This window comes from Lepidochelys kempii, chromosome 2 (genome assembly GCF_965140285.1).
Source record: "Lepidochelys kempii isolate rLepKem1 chromosome 2, rLepKem1.hap1, whole genome shotgun sequence".
Taxonomy (NCBI): domain Eukaryota; kingdom Metazoa; phylum Chordata; order Testudines; family Cheloniidae; genus Lepidochelys; species Lepidochelys kempii.
Window position 1 is genome coordinate 58711702 of NC_136381.1, and position 17543 is coordinate 58729244.

The following is a 17543-nucleotide window of genomic DNA, read 5'->3' on the forward strand; positions in this document are numbered from 1 at the left end:
AGTTACACAGGTTGTTATGATTCAGACTATACTAACCAGTGGGTTTGGGAATTCATCCATAAAAAAGTAAATGTTAAGGTATTTAGTTATTATTATGGAGTTTAAAAATATTGTGCTGGATGGCCAAGCAGTTACTAGGAAGAATAGGGAGAGTTTGCCAAGGATTTTTAAACAGCATAAGGAAGAGAAAGAAACCTTGGGTTCAAATAGCCCATCTGGCCTTCATAGTGCAGCCCTCCAGGGAAAAGCCCAACTTCTGCCACATATATTGTGCCCTGATGATAGACATAGCCCATGGCAAGGAGGCTGATCAAGGAAAGCAAATGGACTTCTGTAGAAAATGCACAGGGGAGGACAGCATCCTGCCTGTTGTAGAAGTACTGGAGAAAAGTTCTACACATGGGAGCTGCATACTAGTCCCAGCAGGTTCCAGCATTCTTCATATGCTGACTGAGATTCCTCGCTTTAATGTGGGTCCTTGTTCTTTGCAAACTAGACCTTTGACCTGCAATTTACAGCTTTTATCACATTAGAAGTCCTGTAGTTGGCCAGTTTGTTTCAGTAAGGCTATATATTTCATAAATATTCACAGTTCTTTGTTCATCTAATACAGGAACAGTATGCTCTGTGCCTTGACACACAGCTGATTAAAAAATGTGGCAAAAATTGAAGTATTTTAAAAACAACTTTAGGCCAGTAGCCCTGGGTGGCCCACACAGCAGTTTTCTGAGAAACCTGTTTCATGTTTGTTACGGTCTGTGCGGCCCCCACCCCTCCTCCATAGGAGCCAATGCTGACCATAAGATGAAAGAGATTTTTTTTTTTTTTTTTTTGGTGATATGTTGACCAGGGTGCAATTACTTTTTTCTTTTGCTCTTGTAAATTATCTGCCAACACACATTGTGAAAAGAGAATGCAGTAACTAAAGAAGAACTTTTAAAATATGAGAGACCTTGTACTTCTTTTTTAGAATAATTCAAATGACAAACCTATAATGCTTGTACATGTGTTTCTGCATCAGTGAATTAAAAAAAAAAACTTATTTCCCCTAACTGTGGCATTCAAGGAAGTAAAAAAAGCTTGAAGACTTTTGCATTTTAAAAGATTCTGCATCTTCATTCTGGCTTATGAAAAAGTAAAAAAAATAGTGTTGATCCTCAACTTTAAATTAAATTTAAATTCTTGTATTCTTTCATGAGTAGTATTTCTCTGAGGATGCAAACTCCTCTGCTGAAGCACTCTGATTTAGCTCACAGGTTTATGAGCATCTATCAACCACTGTGCAGCCCCAGCAGTAATAGTGGAAAGTAATAAAGATTTATAGGAAAAAATCTAAATGTTTCTAAATGTTTCTTCTTAGCGTCTCTTGCATTACATTCAGATTGTATTTTTACTCAGAACGCAGTTGGACATCCCCCACACCCACTGCGTACAAGGTCTTCGGTGGCCATGGAGTGTGCACGTTTTCATTAACTTTCACAATTGAATTGTTTTAATATTTTTGCCCCATGATTTTTGGGATGTACGTTGTTCCTGACATGGCTTATTTAAAAAAAAAGAAAAGAAAAAAGGAAGAGCAAGCACCCAGACCTGCACTCCTTGCAATTAATGTACATTTAGATGCGAAGCCTGGAATTATTTCAGAGTATGTTTTTATTTTTTTATCTCATCATTATCTTTTTAACCCAAACCTTCAACAGCATCAGAGGCATCTAACTTGTTAGGTTTCAATCACAGGATTATGTCAGTGTCTCAGTCGGTTGCACCACAAACTGTCTCACCAGTTTGGAGGTTACTATGATCTTGACCCATTTCAGCCAATAATGTAATGTGTTGCAGTGCCAGGGAGCAATGAATTTATACATCTCACTTTCTATCTGTTTTCATTTTTCAGCTTATCTCCTTATCACTTATTTGCTTGCCCTAGGTTCTTCTCCCTAGATTGCAGCATGTCTTTGTTTACATAGTGTTTCAAAACTGATTTGAAGGAGGGGAGGCTATAAACAAATAATGCAGGTTAATGTGCAGCTTTTCTGCATTCTCATTTACTCCCTCTCAGCACAACTTCAGCAGTTCTGCCATATAGCAGGCTTTCTGCAGCCTCTATAATTTCTCCCTATGTATCCATATGTCTCACCTCTCAGCAGTGTTGCTGCTGGGTGCATAACCAGTGAAGGCAATCCATTTGGAATGGGGTTGCTGCCCTTTTAGAGCCACGGCTCCTCAGATTAGACATTCAACATCTGTCTATGTTTGGTGGCTAGTGGTGAGGGAGTAGTTTGGTCTCTGTGTTCATTCAGTCTTTGGCATCTATGTTGATAGTCCATGAATTTATTTTTCGTGGTGTTATGGCCAAACACCTTTTTAAAAAGTTTACCGCCCAAGACTATCTGCGATCAATTAGTGAACCATAATGACTTTCACAACTGGACAAGCTTGTAAACTGCTTGGAGCAGGGACTGAGTCTTCTTCTGTGTTTGTAAGGCACTGAGAACAATGTCAGTTCTCAATCAGTGACAACGTTTGGCCTCATTCTGTGATGTGCTAAGGACCCACAACTCCTATGGACCTCAGTGGGATTTGTACGTGCACAGCACCTTTCAGAATCAAGCTTATGGGTACTGCAATATTATTTTTAAAAGAACTTTCAAAGCTTACTACTTTAAGTAAGACCATAACTGGATCGGACCAATTGTCCATATACCTCAGTATTTTGTCTCCCACAGTGACCAGTGCCAGAACTTCAGGGGCAGTGTACAGAACAGGGCAATTGGACTGATCTACCCCTGTCTTCCCCTCCCTGCTTCTGGAAGTCAGAGGTTGAGGGTGATGCCAGGCAGTATCCCTGACCATCTTGACTAGTAGTCATCCATGGACCTATCCTCCAAGAACTTAACTAGTTCTTTCTTTAACCCAGTTATACTTTTGGCCATCACAGTATCCCATGGCAATGAATTCCGTAGGTTAATTGTGCATTGTGTGAACAAGTATTTCCTCCTGTCTGTATTAGAAACCATCTGCCTATTAATTTAGTCAGGTGCCACCTGGTTTTGGTATTGTGGAGAGGGTAAATAACCCTTCTGTATTCACGCTTTCCACAGTATTCATGATTCATGACCTCTACCATATCCCCCCTTAATTGCCTCTTTTCTAAACTGAACAGCCCTAGTCTTTTTACTCTCTCCTTCTTTGGAATCCATTCCATATTCTTGATCATGTTTGTTGCTCTTCTCTGAACTTTTTCCAGTTCCATTATATCCTTTTTTTGAGATTGGACAACAAGAACTGGACACAGTAATCAAGGTGTGAGCATATCATGGATTTATATAGTGGCATTATGATATTTTCTGTCTTATTTTTTTTATCCCTTTCCTGATAGTTCCTAACATACTGGTAGCCTTTTTGACTCCTGATGCAGATTGTGGTGAAGTTTTCAGACAACTATCCACAGTGATTCCAAGGTCACTTTCTTGAGTGGTAGTAAATAATTTAAAACGCATCATTGTATGTGTGTAGTTGGGATTATTTTTTCCAATGTGCATTACTTTGCACTTGTCAGTGTTTAGTACATTAAGTCTGACAGGCATTATATAAAACCAAACCAAAGATATTTTTAAATTTGATCCCATTCCATTCTGTGAATTACAGGAGTTCCATCAGACTCATTTTTCCTCTTACACAATAACTACATAATGAAGTATAGGGGTCAGAAATAATGAGTTATCACTTTACCTGTTTCTGCATGTTTAGTATTGATGACAATCAAAGTGGTCAACATATGGGAAGTATTACAAGTTTGCTGTGGTGGAGTTATTTTCAGATAGAGTGTTTTAGTAATTAACATCATCTTTCATTTCATTTCAGGGAGCAGCTTTACAACATCATCAGGAATATATACAGGAAATAATTCACTCACAAACTCTACTGGATTTAATAGTTCACAGCAGGTAAATTTCTAAATAAAATTAAATGAAAGTTTGACAAAACTGTATTTCAAACTAGCAAGTCACACAATGCTTTCCCCTTCAAAAATATTGAGCTTGGTAGATTTTGCTAAGAAAAAGATACTGTCATTTCAAGGGAATTTTTTTCCTCCTTTTTATCTCATAAAAGAACTCGCTGCATGGTTATTGTTCACATTTGTTTACATAACTGCAATAATATATCTAATAATATTCTGTTTTTGAAAAAATTTACTAGAAGTATGTGAAATTTAGGTTTACTTATACAATCTCATGTTTGTCAGCTCTACTGTGCACAGTCCAGTGAAGACAGTGGAACTCAGACATGTGTTTTTACTTATATTTTGGAATGTATACTAAAAAGTAGCAAAACCTTGAAAGGAAACTCTGATGTTGCTTTTTGTCTGGTAGGAATATCCATCTTATCCTAGTTTTGGCCAGGGTCAATATGCACAGTATTATAATAGTTCACCCTACCCGTCACATTATATGACAAGCAGCAACACCAGCCCAACACCACCTTCCACTAATGCAACATACCAGCTTCAAGAACCACCATCTGGCGTCACCAGTCAAGCAGTTACAGATCCTGCAGCAGGTAATTACATGGATTTTATTATCCCTGTGGGCCACATTTCTGTTAGTTGAAAGGTTTGGGGGTTTGTTTTGGTTTTGGTTTGTTTTTTTTGTTTTGGGGGGCTTTTTTAGGGTTTTTTTTTTTTCAAAATTTTAATGTATGGTAACTCTTGCACAGATTTTGATAGAGCAATGGCTCAGAAAATGTAAGATGAATATTTAAATAAGGTTTTCAGGAGAAATGCACAGTAATTTTTATTTATTTGCAATATTAATAATACTTTTTTAAAATTATGGGTTATGGGAAAGCCTTTATACTGGGCCAAGTTCTGAATCCCTTATACTCAGTATTTACTTAGGCAAATCCCATTAATTTTGTCTGAATAAATAAATAAGTAATGAGTAAAACCAAAGAGGCCTTCAAGATTTAGCCCACTGTACACTTAGAAAGATTGTCTTTATATTGCACATATTATAACCAAACTCATAATGATCTTTATGATGGGTAGTTAAATTGGAAGTATTTGTGCAATCTTAATTAAACACTTTCAGTGTCTTGCAACTTCCCCCACCTTTTTGGCTGAAATTTAGCAGTCTTAATTTAGTTGAGGAGGTTGTTGGGTTTTTTTTTCTTTTTTGCAAGCTTGAGTCAAAATGGGCTAGCTGTTTTTAAAAATGAAGAGTGAAAAACTATGCCTTTTTCATTATTATGAAAAAGGGTGGGTTTTCCCCCAATATCTCAAGCATATCAATAATATATGGCAGAAGCTTGAAATTTCTCAGGGAAAAGTTCCTAGGTTGCAGATGTGCTTCTCAGTGGTATGGTAAAAATCCCGTTGTGATTTGGCAGTTATAAGAGTTCTTAAAAAACATACTTTGCATATGTACAATGGATTTGGTAATGTGATCTGCCAGCATTCTGTCGGTTTTGTGCATGAATACATAGCTGAAGAAAATGTAGGCAGTGCTGTGTCTTTGTATACAGTTAGTGAAGGTGAGTTGGGAAAGAAGCAGGATACAGAAGGAGACAGGATTCTTTCTGTACAGTACATGTGAATGTGTATGGAAGGCAGCAGGATTCACCGATCTTTTTTTTTTTTACTTATGCTTTGGTTTGGTTTGTTGTTTAATACTCTGTGGCTCACTGATCTATAATGACTTCAAATGTTATTAAAAAAAATTCCCTTTACTACAAACAAACAATTAACTTTTATCAAAATATATTTACCATATAATTCTAATTCAGCAAATAGTTTTTTTTTAAAATTGCACTGGGAAAGTATAGACTGTTTGTTGCTTTTCTTTTTAAAAGTGATGTTCCCAGTTAAAACAGGGGACCTATCCTGCCTTACTTAAAATTAGTGGCACAATCAAAGCTTGGTTTAATATTTAATAATACCATTTTCAAACAGTACCTCCACAAGTCTTGGCAAGGTCTTTGTGTCAGCTGCTTTTTTAAAGACCCATGTCTGGCTAAAGTCTCGCTGAGAAATGGCTAATTGTCTGAGGTACCATAAGGCAGCAGTTCTCAACAGGGGGTCTGCAAACCCTTTCAGGGGGTCCACGGGACCCTGCAGCTAAAACCCAGAGCCCCAGCCCCAGCATCTCTCGCGGGGATGAAGCCAGGAGCCGTGGGGTTGAAGCCCTGATTCCTGGTGCTACCCGCGGGGTTGAAGCCAGGAGCAGCAGGGCTGAATTCTGGAGCCCTGAGCCCCGGTGCTCCCCATGGGGCAGGAGCCCTGAGCCCATGGACAGAGCTGGGGGGACATGGAGATGTTGCACCACCCCAAACTACAGTGCAAGAGCAGGGCAGTCCTGGGGCACTCCACCCCCACCCTCCACTCCTTTTCTCCCCACCCCCTGGCCAGAAGCCAGAGCTGGGCAGTGCAGGACAGCTGCTGCTCTGGCTGGTGCTATGGAGCAGGCAGCCATGGTGCTCCTTCATCTCCTGCTGCTGCAGGGGGTTGAAGCTGCTCCTCAGCCCCCTTTGCTTATGCAGCTGGTATGAGATGCTTGGGCGGGGGGACCCGGCTCTGTGGCTGGCAGAGCCCTCGGGGAGCATCCACCACAGGGAGAGCCCTCCCAGCACCCTGAGCTACCCCCCCTGCACGCGCAGAGCCCCTAGCTCCCCGCCTGTACCCTGAGCTACCCCCCTTCCCTCACTCAACCCCTAATTACCCCTCTCCCTGCATCCTGAGCTGTTTTCAAACTTTTTGAGCTGAGCCCCCCACCTATGAGTTATAATTTTTGGTTGTCCACCCCCACCCCACCCCCAACCCAGACAGGTGGGTTGCCTGCTGAGGTGAGTCAGCGGGTGGAGGTAGTGCTCCATCCCCAGACCCTGCTGAGCAGAGCCTGTTTGACGCCTGCTGGCTCCTGCCCACCCAAAATAGAAGTCAAACTACACCTATGCCTGAGGCCCCCACTCCCTCCCTGGCCCAGAGCCCCGAGCCCTATCTTCCCCCCCTCCCCACGCTGGGCCCTAGAGTTTTTGTAGCATGTTCTGGGGGGGCCTCAGAAAGAAAAAGGTTGAGAACCCCTGCCATAAGGTGTGGTCTATAAACTTGTGTGGAAACGTAATTCTTGGTGTAGCTTTCTTCACAGGGATGGTCTGTGTCCTCTATCCGGTCCTCTTTCTGCTTCTCTTTCACTCTCCAACAATGGAATCCATACATGTGGTTGCCTTTGTTACCAGCCCTGCCATTGCTCTACAGTATATCCTTTGTTCCACTTTCTATTCTTCCCTCTTGGGTGTGATAAGTTGTCAGGGATAGCTTTGCAATTGAAATATTTGTGTTATGGATTTAATGACTATAAGCAAGTTTGTAACGCATGCTAATCCCCTATGCAGAGGAGTAAGGGGGCTGTGTCACAGGTAGCAGTGAAGGAAGGAGAGAAGCCTCTGCAGGGTAGGGTGATTTTTCACACTTGCTATCTGGTCACCCCACTGTAGGGCTTCTAACCCCTTCTTGTGCAGGGGCAGGACATGAATGGAGCCTTGTCTCTGAGCTGGCCAGGACAACTGAGCTGGTATGGCAATAGAACAAGCTATAGGGCTAGTACAGGTTGTTTTCCTTCCTGCTCCATCTTGAAATAAGGAGGGAACCAGGAACCAAGCGGTGACTCTGAGTCACAATCTAGTTCCTGGCCTAAGGCAATGCAACTTTGTACTGCCTCTTCGTTGGGGCTTATGGCATGCCTCAATTGAACCCCCATAGTATTTTAAAGACGCATTCATGTGTGTATATAGTGCCCAAATGTGCTAGGCCCTTCAGAGAACGTAGAAAAGACATGGTCCCAGTTCTGAAATGCTTATAGTCTAAGCTCGCAGTTGTACAGCATGTGTATGTGCTTAATTTTATTCAGAGGAGTAGTTCTTTTAAAGTCAGTGGGACTATTCACATGGATAAACACTTGTAAAAGGGTTGCAATTAAGATTATGGGGAGGCTTATTCATGTACATACACATCTTCTGGGTTCTACTGCCTTTTAAAAATGAAATTTTGGGAGGTGGAGTAGGGATGGAGTACACAGCTGCAGCACTGGAACTGCACTGCTGTAGCACTTCGGTGTAGACACTTCTTGCACTGGCAGAAGAACTCTTCTATCGACCTAGTGCTGTCTACACCAGGGGTGAGGTTGTCTTAACTATATTGCTCAAGGGTATGGATTTTTGAGGTAGCTGGGTCGAACTAATTTTTTATGTACACCATGCCTCATTCTAGAGCCACTGAAGTCTGAACAGCATGTTCCTGTCCTGTATGCAATCCTTGGAGTATTTAGGCAAGTCATTACTAGAGCAACTGTGTAACAGGAGTATTAATTATAAAAAGTTTAAAATCTCTTGAGGAAAAAGCATAATTTTAAAGCAGCTACATTTTAGAAAATTTTAATTTCTGTAGAGTTTTGATATTTAAGTTTACTATGGAAACATTTTCTCTCCCGTATCCATATATCATCATAGTTTTAGACATAGATAGCCTTGGTTTGTGCAGTTCTCGATTAACTTTTCTATATTTTATACTGTGTTAAATAATTTAGTTTTGAAATAGTGGGTAACTCAGAGTTACCCTCCTATCTTACATGAAACCACAATCATAATTTATTAAGTTACATTTCCAGGAAGAAAGAGTTGCATTATTCTTGAGATTGACCCCTATGAGATTTTCTTGGTTTCCATAATATAGTATGTTTAAAAGATATTGAAGGTTGTTTTTATATTGCTCACACACTGCAGCATCAAATAATAATAATAACAACTCTATTAGCCTGCTAAAATTATTCTGAACCACAGGTTACTGTTTTATCACCATAGGCTGAACATTTTTTTCTTTAATACCATGCCATGCTCAGTGCTGCAAAATAAAAAGCCACTATGACTCCTTCTTCTCCTTATCAGATTTCATAACAGTAAATCAGAAGTAGTTGAGTGAACCAGAGCTGAGAGTTTATATAGGCAAAGCCTTTCCATAATAACTGAACAGAAACATATGCTGTAGTGTGAAGTTATATGCTACATTTATAGCACATTAGTAATGTTTTAATCTTATTTATTGATTTTTTCCATAAATGTAAAAGATTAAATATATAGTATATAGATGTAGGAGGGAAGTACAGTGTATATACATAGAACAGAAAATATTTATAATATGACTATGGTAAGGGAAGAAATGGTATTACGTACAATAATAATAATAATAGAGAAGGTGCATTTGGTGCTCCTATTTACCTTTTCTGATGAACAAGAAGGCATTCAACTAAACTGAAGGCAACATATTTAAAACCCAATTAAAGGAAATATTTCTCACAACACATAGTTAACTCAAGGAACTCATGGCCACAAGATAGCTTGAGGACAAATATAAAATATAGATAGATAGAACATCCATGGTTATTTTCAGTAGGATTTTAAAAAAATAATTTAGAAGAGAGAAAACATTGACTGATTGGAGGTAGGAAGAAACTTCTTCAGTAGGTAGTACCTTTCCATCACAAGGTTTCTTGCACCTTCTTTTGAAGCTGCTGAAAGAGACGAGATTCTGAAATAAATGGACCAGTGTGCTGATTGTTTGGGCAATTCCTGTACTTTTATTAAAACAATAAATGTAAAATTATGACAAAATGATATGCTAAGTCAAAGACTACCTGGACACTTAAAATAAGCAGGAGGTAACACTAACCAGATGGTACTAGTGTAATTTAGTCAAACACCCATGCTATAAGCAAATAGACAAATATTTTAAATTTAGATGACCCCCAAATTAATGGTTACCCAAACGAATTTACACTTACAGTTTAAAAAAAAAGTCCTAAATTCTCTAGTCTGACCACCTGCATAACACAGGTCATAGTGTTTCCCTGTATTGACTTGTCCCCCATTTCTCCACACAGATCACCATCCATCCGGGATTTGGGCCATAGTTTTTAGTATTTTCTACCCAATAAGCTTGACTGAACTTGTTTGTTGTGAAAGTAGAAATATATCTTTATTACACTGACACATACACACCCATGCACACTCCTTTAGGTATGTTTACGCTTATCATTTACTAAATCTTTATTTACATTTTCCCTGTGTTATCGTTCCACATATATTTGTCATCTTATTTAGGACAATCAGTATGTACCCAGACAACAATAATTTACCATCTTGGGCAGCTAGGATCTATAGTCAGAATTTTGAAAAATTAGGTACCTGAAGTTAGACGGCTAAATACGTTTTCAGAGGTTCGACTACAGTTGAAGTCTATAGAAAATGCAAGTGTTCATCATCTCTGAAACTCAGGCCCCACCTCTAGAAAGATTTGGTTCTGTTTGTATTATTGAACAAAAATATCCATTGTTGGGTCAGACCACTTTTAACACAGATTTACTATAATTTTTTCCTTTTTTAAAAAAGGTTCTTCAGTTAAAATTTACAGCTATTAAAAAATTAACAGTGAATGTCAGTTTAAAAGTAGAGAAGTATTATTTGAAAGCATGTATTTGAATTAATATATTACAATGTATTACTAATTATGTCATATCCCAGGAAGAAGATGGTTTTCAGTCAAAATATTAATTTGAATATTATGTTGGAATGTACTGTATAATGGAGTTTATATTGGAATGCACGTGCCAGCTATTGTTTAGGAAATGACATTTTTAAAGTTTAAATTAAATAACTGTATCCAACAATGACTTCTGTGTTTTGTTCAAAGCTTACATATCTGCTTTTCTTTTTAATGATGTAGCTTTATGCAGTTGAATTATTTTAATAGTTCAGTATGAAAATAATCAGATTGCAGACTTGAGTCCCGCTTGGAGAGTCTCTCATATGGTTTAATGTCGTACATTTTATTCTGGTTTGTTGTTTTTTCTTCTAGAATATTTCAGGTTAATTTAGTTGTTTAAGTTAAGTGCAAATTTGAGGACCAAACACATGGCTTAGAGAATATCAGCCTTGTTCATCCAATACACAGAATCCTTACTTCTTTGGGTAATTCTGACTCATGTGAGTAGTTGCATTGACTTCAAAGGTTTTTGGACCTTTAACTTAATCTAACCCTTTCTTTAGGAGAAGGGGTTTCTCACGTGAGAAAGGATAACCATCCATCCATCCAAACTGCAGCGCTTTGTTTATATACAGATAGACTGCTGCACATATTAAAGTAATATTGATATGAGCCTCAGGACTTACTGAACTTGAGAGAATAGTGAATCTTGATGTCCAATGAAATAAGAAATCAGTATATGTGTTGTTGCATGATGGAAATTCTCACTGCCTTCATGAGAAATGCCTGGAAATCTTTTCAGTATGGCCATGGAAGAGAAATATGAGAGGTTATTCTTTTGAAACTAAAATTCTAAAGAGAGGATTTAAAAAGAGATTCCCAAATAAACCACCCAGCAACCAAACCCTTCTACTTGTCTCATGAAAGGTAAATTTTCACATCTCCCTGCAACCAGTCATAAAGAATAATTTGCACAGGATATAGGGGTGCTGGAAGAATTTTTATTGTGGGAGTACTGAGATCCATTGAACCAAACTGTAAACCCTGTATATAATAGAAACCACTTCAAGCCAGGGGGTGTGGCAGCACCCCCAGTACCTGTAGTTCCAGCAACTATGACATGATATCTGTTTGGTTAACATTGTTCAAGACCTCAGTATTGTTAAACCTAAGGATGTTAAGAATAGTGCAACTCTTCTGCCAGGTGATGCCAGCAACAACAAGGGCCGGGTTCAATATCTAGGGGTTCCTTTTCAACAATACAACACAAAACCTGCTCAAGCCCCCACCCAGTGACCTGGGACAATTATACACCACCCCCTGGGTGCCTCTAAGAGGCAATGCTTCCCCTCTCGCAAGCACAGAGTCTGAGTGTAGCAAAAACTTTTAATAAAAGGAAGGAAGTAACTGAGCGTTAATTTGGGAAAACACCGCAACTAGGGCTCATAAACCATGAGCAAAAGACCCAGCCCCAAGTAAGTTGGGCAGTGTCCTTTTCTCCTCAGGTTCAGCAACCCAAAAGTCTGTTTAACGTGCCCATCCCTTCTCTGTACCCTACTCACAGTTGCTGTCTTTGTCCAGTGCAGCCCCAGAGTTCAGAGGTTCATTCACAGAGTTCACCTCCCACCCTGGGTGGAAGGAGGGGGTATGGAGGCCTTACATGATCCGTTGCTCAGGCACTCACTTGTCGCCCCAATAGCCGATTGCCGTGCCTCTCTGCGGGGCCCTGCTGGACGTGCCTTTTCACCAGCCACCTGGCTACTCACCAAGATGTCTTCAAGGCCCCCCACTTAACATAGCTCTCTGTGATTTCAGCTGTTAGTGGTGGAAGCCTCACTGCTGGTGCACACTGGGCAGTCTCTTGCAGTAGAAACACTATACCCAAGTAGGTCTAATACTTAGACCTAGGTATGAGTGATTTCAGTTGTGCAACATGTAACAAGACTCTCAACTGAGTCTAAATTAGTTCTTTTATTATACCGTGGAGAAAGGAAGAGTCAAATAGTGTCTAGGACCCTTAAACAGGGCCCCACCGCAAGGTGCAAATACCTGTCTCCACCCTCTCTCCCCACTCATTGGGCTTTGGCACCCATGTCCCCTGCCTAGCGAGTGCCGTTCAGTTGAGGGTGAGTCCCTCCATCGGGGTATGCCAGGTACAGTTCTGCTGCCCTTGGCTCACACAACAAAGAAAACAGACCTTTATTACTCGTGCCCTAATAACAAGGAGACTGGGGACACATAATATATCATGCATTTGTTAGGAAAGATTCTGTGTCCTATTTTGAAATTACTCATCTAGTAATCTCAGTGTTGAGGAGGTCTTTAAAGAATACCTTCAAAAATATAAGGAGTAGAAAAATAGGGCCAATTTAAAAACATGAATCCTTATCTTGAGTAATCCAGCACTCTTTGCCTCTGTTTCATTTTATGAAATTGATTATTTCATCTTAGAAATAATTCCTTTGAACAAAAAAATGTGACATCTGAAAATATAGTCTTATTAACTTTCCAATTCTTAAAGGTTTTGAAGGTTAATATTAGAATCCTAATTTATATCACTTGCACTGTGACTTTGCATTCACTAGTCATTGTGGAGATAATAGTAGAGAGATGTTTTGAAAATTTGGCCCAGAATGAGATTAACAAAGGTGAAAACATTATTCCAAATGACAACAAACTTAAAAATTTTTGATAGGGATTTTGGAGAAGGATAAGAGGTATGTTCTTGAGTATGATTTGGTGTTGTGAAGATTTTCTTGAGTTTTTCCATTTTTATTGTTGGTTAGCTGAGGTAAATTGTTACTTCTGTCTGATTAATTAAGGCTGCTGATGGGTGGAGTTAGTTGATTTGTATATCCGTAGTATTGCTGCTTGGTGGTTATTGTAGGCCTAATTATCGTCAATGCAGACCTAATTATTATCAGTGCACTCAGAGCTTTTGTACAGATGTTATATTTTTTTAACATCAAATCTAAAGAAATAAATAAAACAAAGTAAAATTGACCCCTGGATTTTAAACTGAAAGGTGAAAGTAATTTCTTTATTACAGCAGAGTACAGTACAATCCACAGTCCATCAACGCCCATTAAAGATTCTGATTCAGATAGATTGCGTCGCAGTTCTGATGGAAAATCACGTGGGCGAGGCAGAAGAAACAATAACCCTTCACCACTGCCTGACTCTGACCTGGAGGTATGTTATATACCCTGTATTTACTACAGACTCTGCTATCTTTACAATTGCTTTGAAGAGAGGGACTTATTTACAGAACAGCAATACAATGACAATATGGCTGGTGGAACATTTCCCACCTAAACTCTATTACAATGGAAATTGGGTTTTCAGTTAAACCCTGTTTTTTAATGAAAAAATCTGCTTTCCCTGGAAATTTTTGGTATTTTTTATCAAAAAAATGAACGGAAACAAAAATGTTTCCCTTGAAACCAAAAATGTTTAATTTTGGATATGTTGCTACAGTGCCCCATGGCACTGTAGTGGCTTCGTGTCTCCATTCTCTTCGATGGGCTGCACTCTTTGTCCAGACTATATCTCCCATGATGCATTGTGGCCGGGGACTCCCAGCATGCACTAACCCCCCTTGGCAGTAAGGAAGATTGTTGTACCTCATGGGAGATATTGTCAGTCCAGGGAGATGAAATATGTTTGTTTTGGTTGTTGAATTTTTGCCAAAAAGTCAAAATGTTCTTGGAAAATTTAGACAAAAACAAAATTTTGGGGGGAAATAACATTTCCAACTAACTCTAAATGGCAAAGACACAATTTACTGTGGGAAAGATTTTTAAAAGCACCTAAGTCCTCTTGAAAGTGGACTTAAACGCCTAAAGTAATAAGTGCTTTAGAAATGTCACCCTTTTGTTTTAGTTTCAGAGGTCATACTGAATAGCAATTTACCGAGGCTGTTTAGTTTGAATACTATACAGATGAAGATTCAAATCTGATAGGTTTAATTTTCAATTGCTTTATTTAATGTATTTCAGATTTTCCCCACTCTTTTGAATAACATACTGTACTATTCTATTTTTGTTTATTTAATAATAACTGCATTTATATCTTCACAGAATAATTTAGAATAGTAGTAATTGTAGCACAAAACTAGCAGGTTGTTTAACTCCATTCAGGAGCAATTTGTTCGTTTTTCTGAAAATAGTAAGGAAACCATCATATTAATATGTGACCATTTCAGTACAGCTTTCTCATTTGTACACTTATTGATTCAAGTATCAACTTTACAGAGGGACACATTGATTTGGTTCTTTTTTTTTTTTTACAGAGAGTATTCATTTGGGATTTGGATGAGACAATCATCGTTTTTCATTCCTTGCTTACAGGGTCCTATGCTAACAGATATGGGAGGGTAAGTGTCAAGGAACTAATTTACAATAATGTGCTGCTGCATAGGTGTTTTGTTCTACAGTAAGGACCGGAATGTTAGGGGAATGTCACGAGAGACAAACTAAGGTTGAAGTATAAAGAGGGTAGGTAGAAAGACTAAGATAAAGAGGGTTTTTCTCACTTCCATTTCTTCCTTACCTTCTATAAGAGAAAAATTACGTTATTGGAAGCAATAATTGTACCACTTAAAGGTTTGATCATAGGGGCTGCTGAGCATCTGTAGCTCGCATTGGCTTCTTTCTGAGGGCTTGTCTTCACTACTGGGGTAAGATGAACTAAGTTACGCTAGTCATCATAGCTTAGGTCGACTTACCCCGGTGTCTTCACTGCGCTGCATCAATGGGAGACGCTCTCCGGTCAACTTACCTTACTCTTCTCAGGGAACTGGGGTACCGCAGTCAACCTGGGAGTTCCCTGCTGTCGATTTAGTGGGTCTTGAGTGAGTGACAAAGGCTCAGCTCCTCTCAGGAAGTGCTCAGTGACTTGTGGGATAAGGTATTGCATTTCCTTTTGGCACACTGATAACGAAATAGTACATTTGAATGCCTCAACAAGGCTATAAATAAGGAAAATTATTTTTGGGTCCGGGACAGATTAGTGTAATATATTTGTCCACGCTCTAATTTTTCATTTGAATGTTAATTGTTAATTTTTAAGTGTCTGCTTGTGAGTTTAGCCTTGCTGCTGTTCATGTCCTAAAAAGTATAGGAGGAGTTTTGAATGTTATTTTGGAATAGTGGTTTCACAATCATTTGCCACAAGAGAAATGCAGTTATAAAGTGAATGAAAACAGTTTATGAATTGATGTGTCCAAGGAAAATGTTTCACAATTCTCTGTGTTTTTATGAAACAAAATGACTTGCAATTGAAGTCTGATTTGTTTCTTGTTTGATTTAAATCTGTCTTGTTATAAGCCAGATTGATTATATTGTCTATTTTTTAAAAAATCACATTAATTGCTTGTGTATTGTTAGGGAATTCTCATTTTTGACTTTGAAATAATTTTGGAAATAATAAGTGAATGAATAGATAGTCTAGTAGCTTGCAGCGTACTGCACACAGGTTACAATCCATTTCATATGGTTTTTAAAACCAAAAGATTACCATCTTGGAATCCATTGCTACTGAAATGAAGCTCTTTTGAGTTATAATTCTGCATCAGTTTTTTGTCTTCGAGTGCTTGCTCATGTCCATTCCATGCTAGGTGTGTGTGTGCCATGGGCACTGTTGCCAGAGATTTTTCCCTTAGTGGTATCTGTAGACTCTATTCTAAGGTTCATGAGCCGACCCCATCCACTATGGGACTTAAACCTGGTCTTGTCAAGGCTCATGGGCCCCCCTTCGGGCCATTAGCATTGTGCTCCCTACTGCTTCTCTCCTGGAAGGTTGCCTTCCTGGTGTCTATCACCTCGGCCAGAAGGGTTTCTGAGATCAAAGCCCTTACATCGGAACCTCCTTACACGGTGTTCTTCAAGAACAAAGTCCACCTGCCCCCTTATCTGGCCTTTCTACCAAAGGTGGTGTCACAATTCCACACAACCAGATCATTTTTCTACCTGTCGTCTTCCCAAAGTCTCAAAAGCTGGCTGAGGAGCGTCAGTTTCATACATTGGATGTTAGGCAGGCCCTCGCCTTTTATATTGAGAGAACTACGCCCTTCCACAAATCCACGCAACTCATTGTAGCAATAGTGGAAAAGATGAGAGGGCTACCTCTATTATCCCCAAGAAACTTGTTCTGGATGACCTCCTGTATTTAGGCTTGCTACAAGCAGGCGAATGTCCCAACTCCGGCCATTGTAACCACTCATTCCACAAGAGCCCAGGCTTCATCAGCAGCATTCCTTATGCAGGTACCAGTCCAGGATATCTGCAGAGCTGCAACCTGATCACTGATTCATACCTTAGCCTTCCAGTAAGGCATCACCCAACAGGGCCAAGACGATGCCAGTTTTGGGAGAGCAGTGTTGCAGTCAGTACATCCAAGAACTCCGAGCCTACCTCTGGGCTACTGCTTGTGAGTCTCCTAGCATTGAATGGACATGAGCAAACACTCAAAAGAAGAAAAATGAAGAATGGGTTACTAACCTTTTGTAACTGTTTTTCTTTGAGATGTGTTGTTCATAACTATTCCATGACTTTACCCTCCTACCCCTCTGTCGAAGTTACCGTCAAGAAGGCAATGAGAGGGTGCGGGGCTGGCGGTGACCCTTATACCAGCGCATATGCGCACAACTGGAGAGGGCACGAGAGCCAGTCCTATGGATACCACTAAGATAAAAATCTCCGGCAGCTGTGCACACATTGTGCACACCCCTAGCATGGAAAGGACATGAGCAACACATCTCAAAGAACAATTAGTAATTGGGTGTTTTTTATTACGTGAAAAGGTTAGCACAGGACTGTCAAACATTACTTTCCAGTTTACTCTTCTGTAAACTGGTTTACTATGTTAATAAATCCTCATTTTCGCTAAATTATAAGTAAAGTTGGCTGATGTATTCTAAGAGATGTAAAATTGTTCTTAACCATTGGAATCTACTTGTTCATTAGTCACAGTGAGTAACACACATTCAAAAAAATAGTCTTGTTCACTACAA

General features: G+C 39.4%; 1 protein-coding gene across 10 annotated transcripts in view; it reads left to right on the forward strand.

Moving 5' to 3' along the window:
• Positions 1–17543, forward strand: part of EYA1 (EYA transcriptional coactivator and phosphatase 1) — a 231452-nt gene that overhangs the window by 154388 nt on the left and 59521 nt on the right. For all 10 annotated transcript variants that reach the window (XM_073330852.2, XM_073330862.2, XM_073330863.2 and 7 more), the window contains 4 exons: positions 3865–3947; positions 4374–4560; positions 13581–13723; positions 14823–14906. In XM_073330852.2, coding sequence (XP_073186953.1) covers positions 3865–3947; positions 4374–4560; positions 13581–13723; positions 14823–14906 — 497 coding nt within the window. The remainder of the gene's footprint in view (positions 1–3864; positions 3948–4373; positions 4561–13580; positions 13724–14822; positions 14907–17543) is intronic.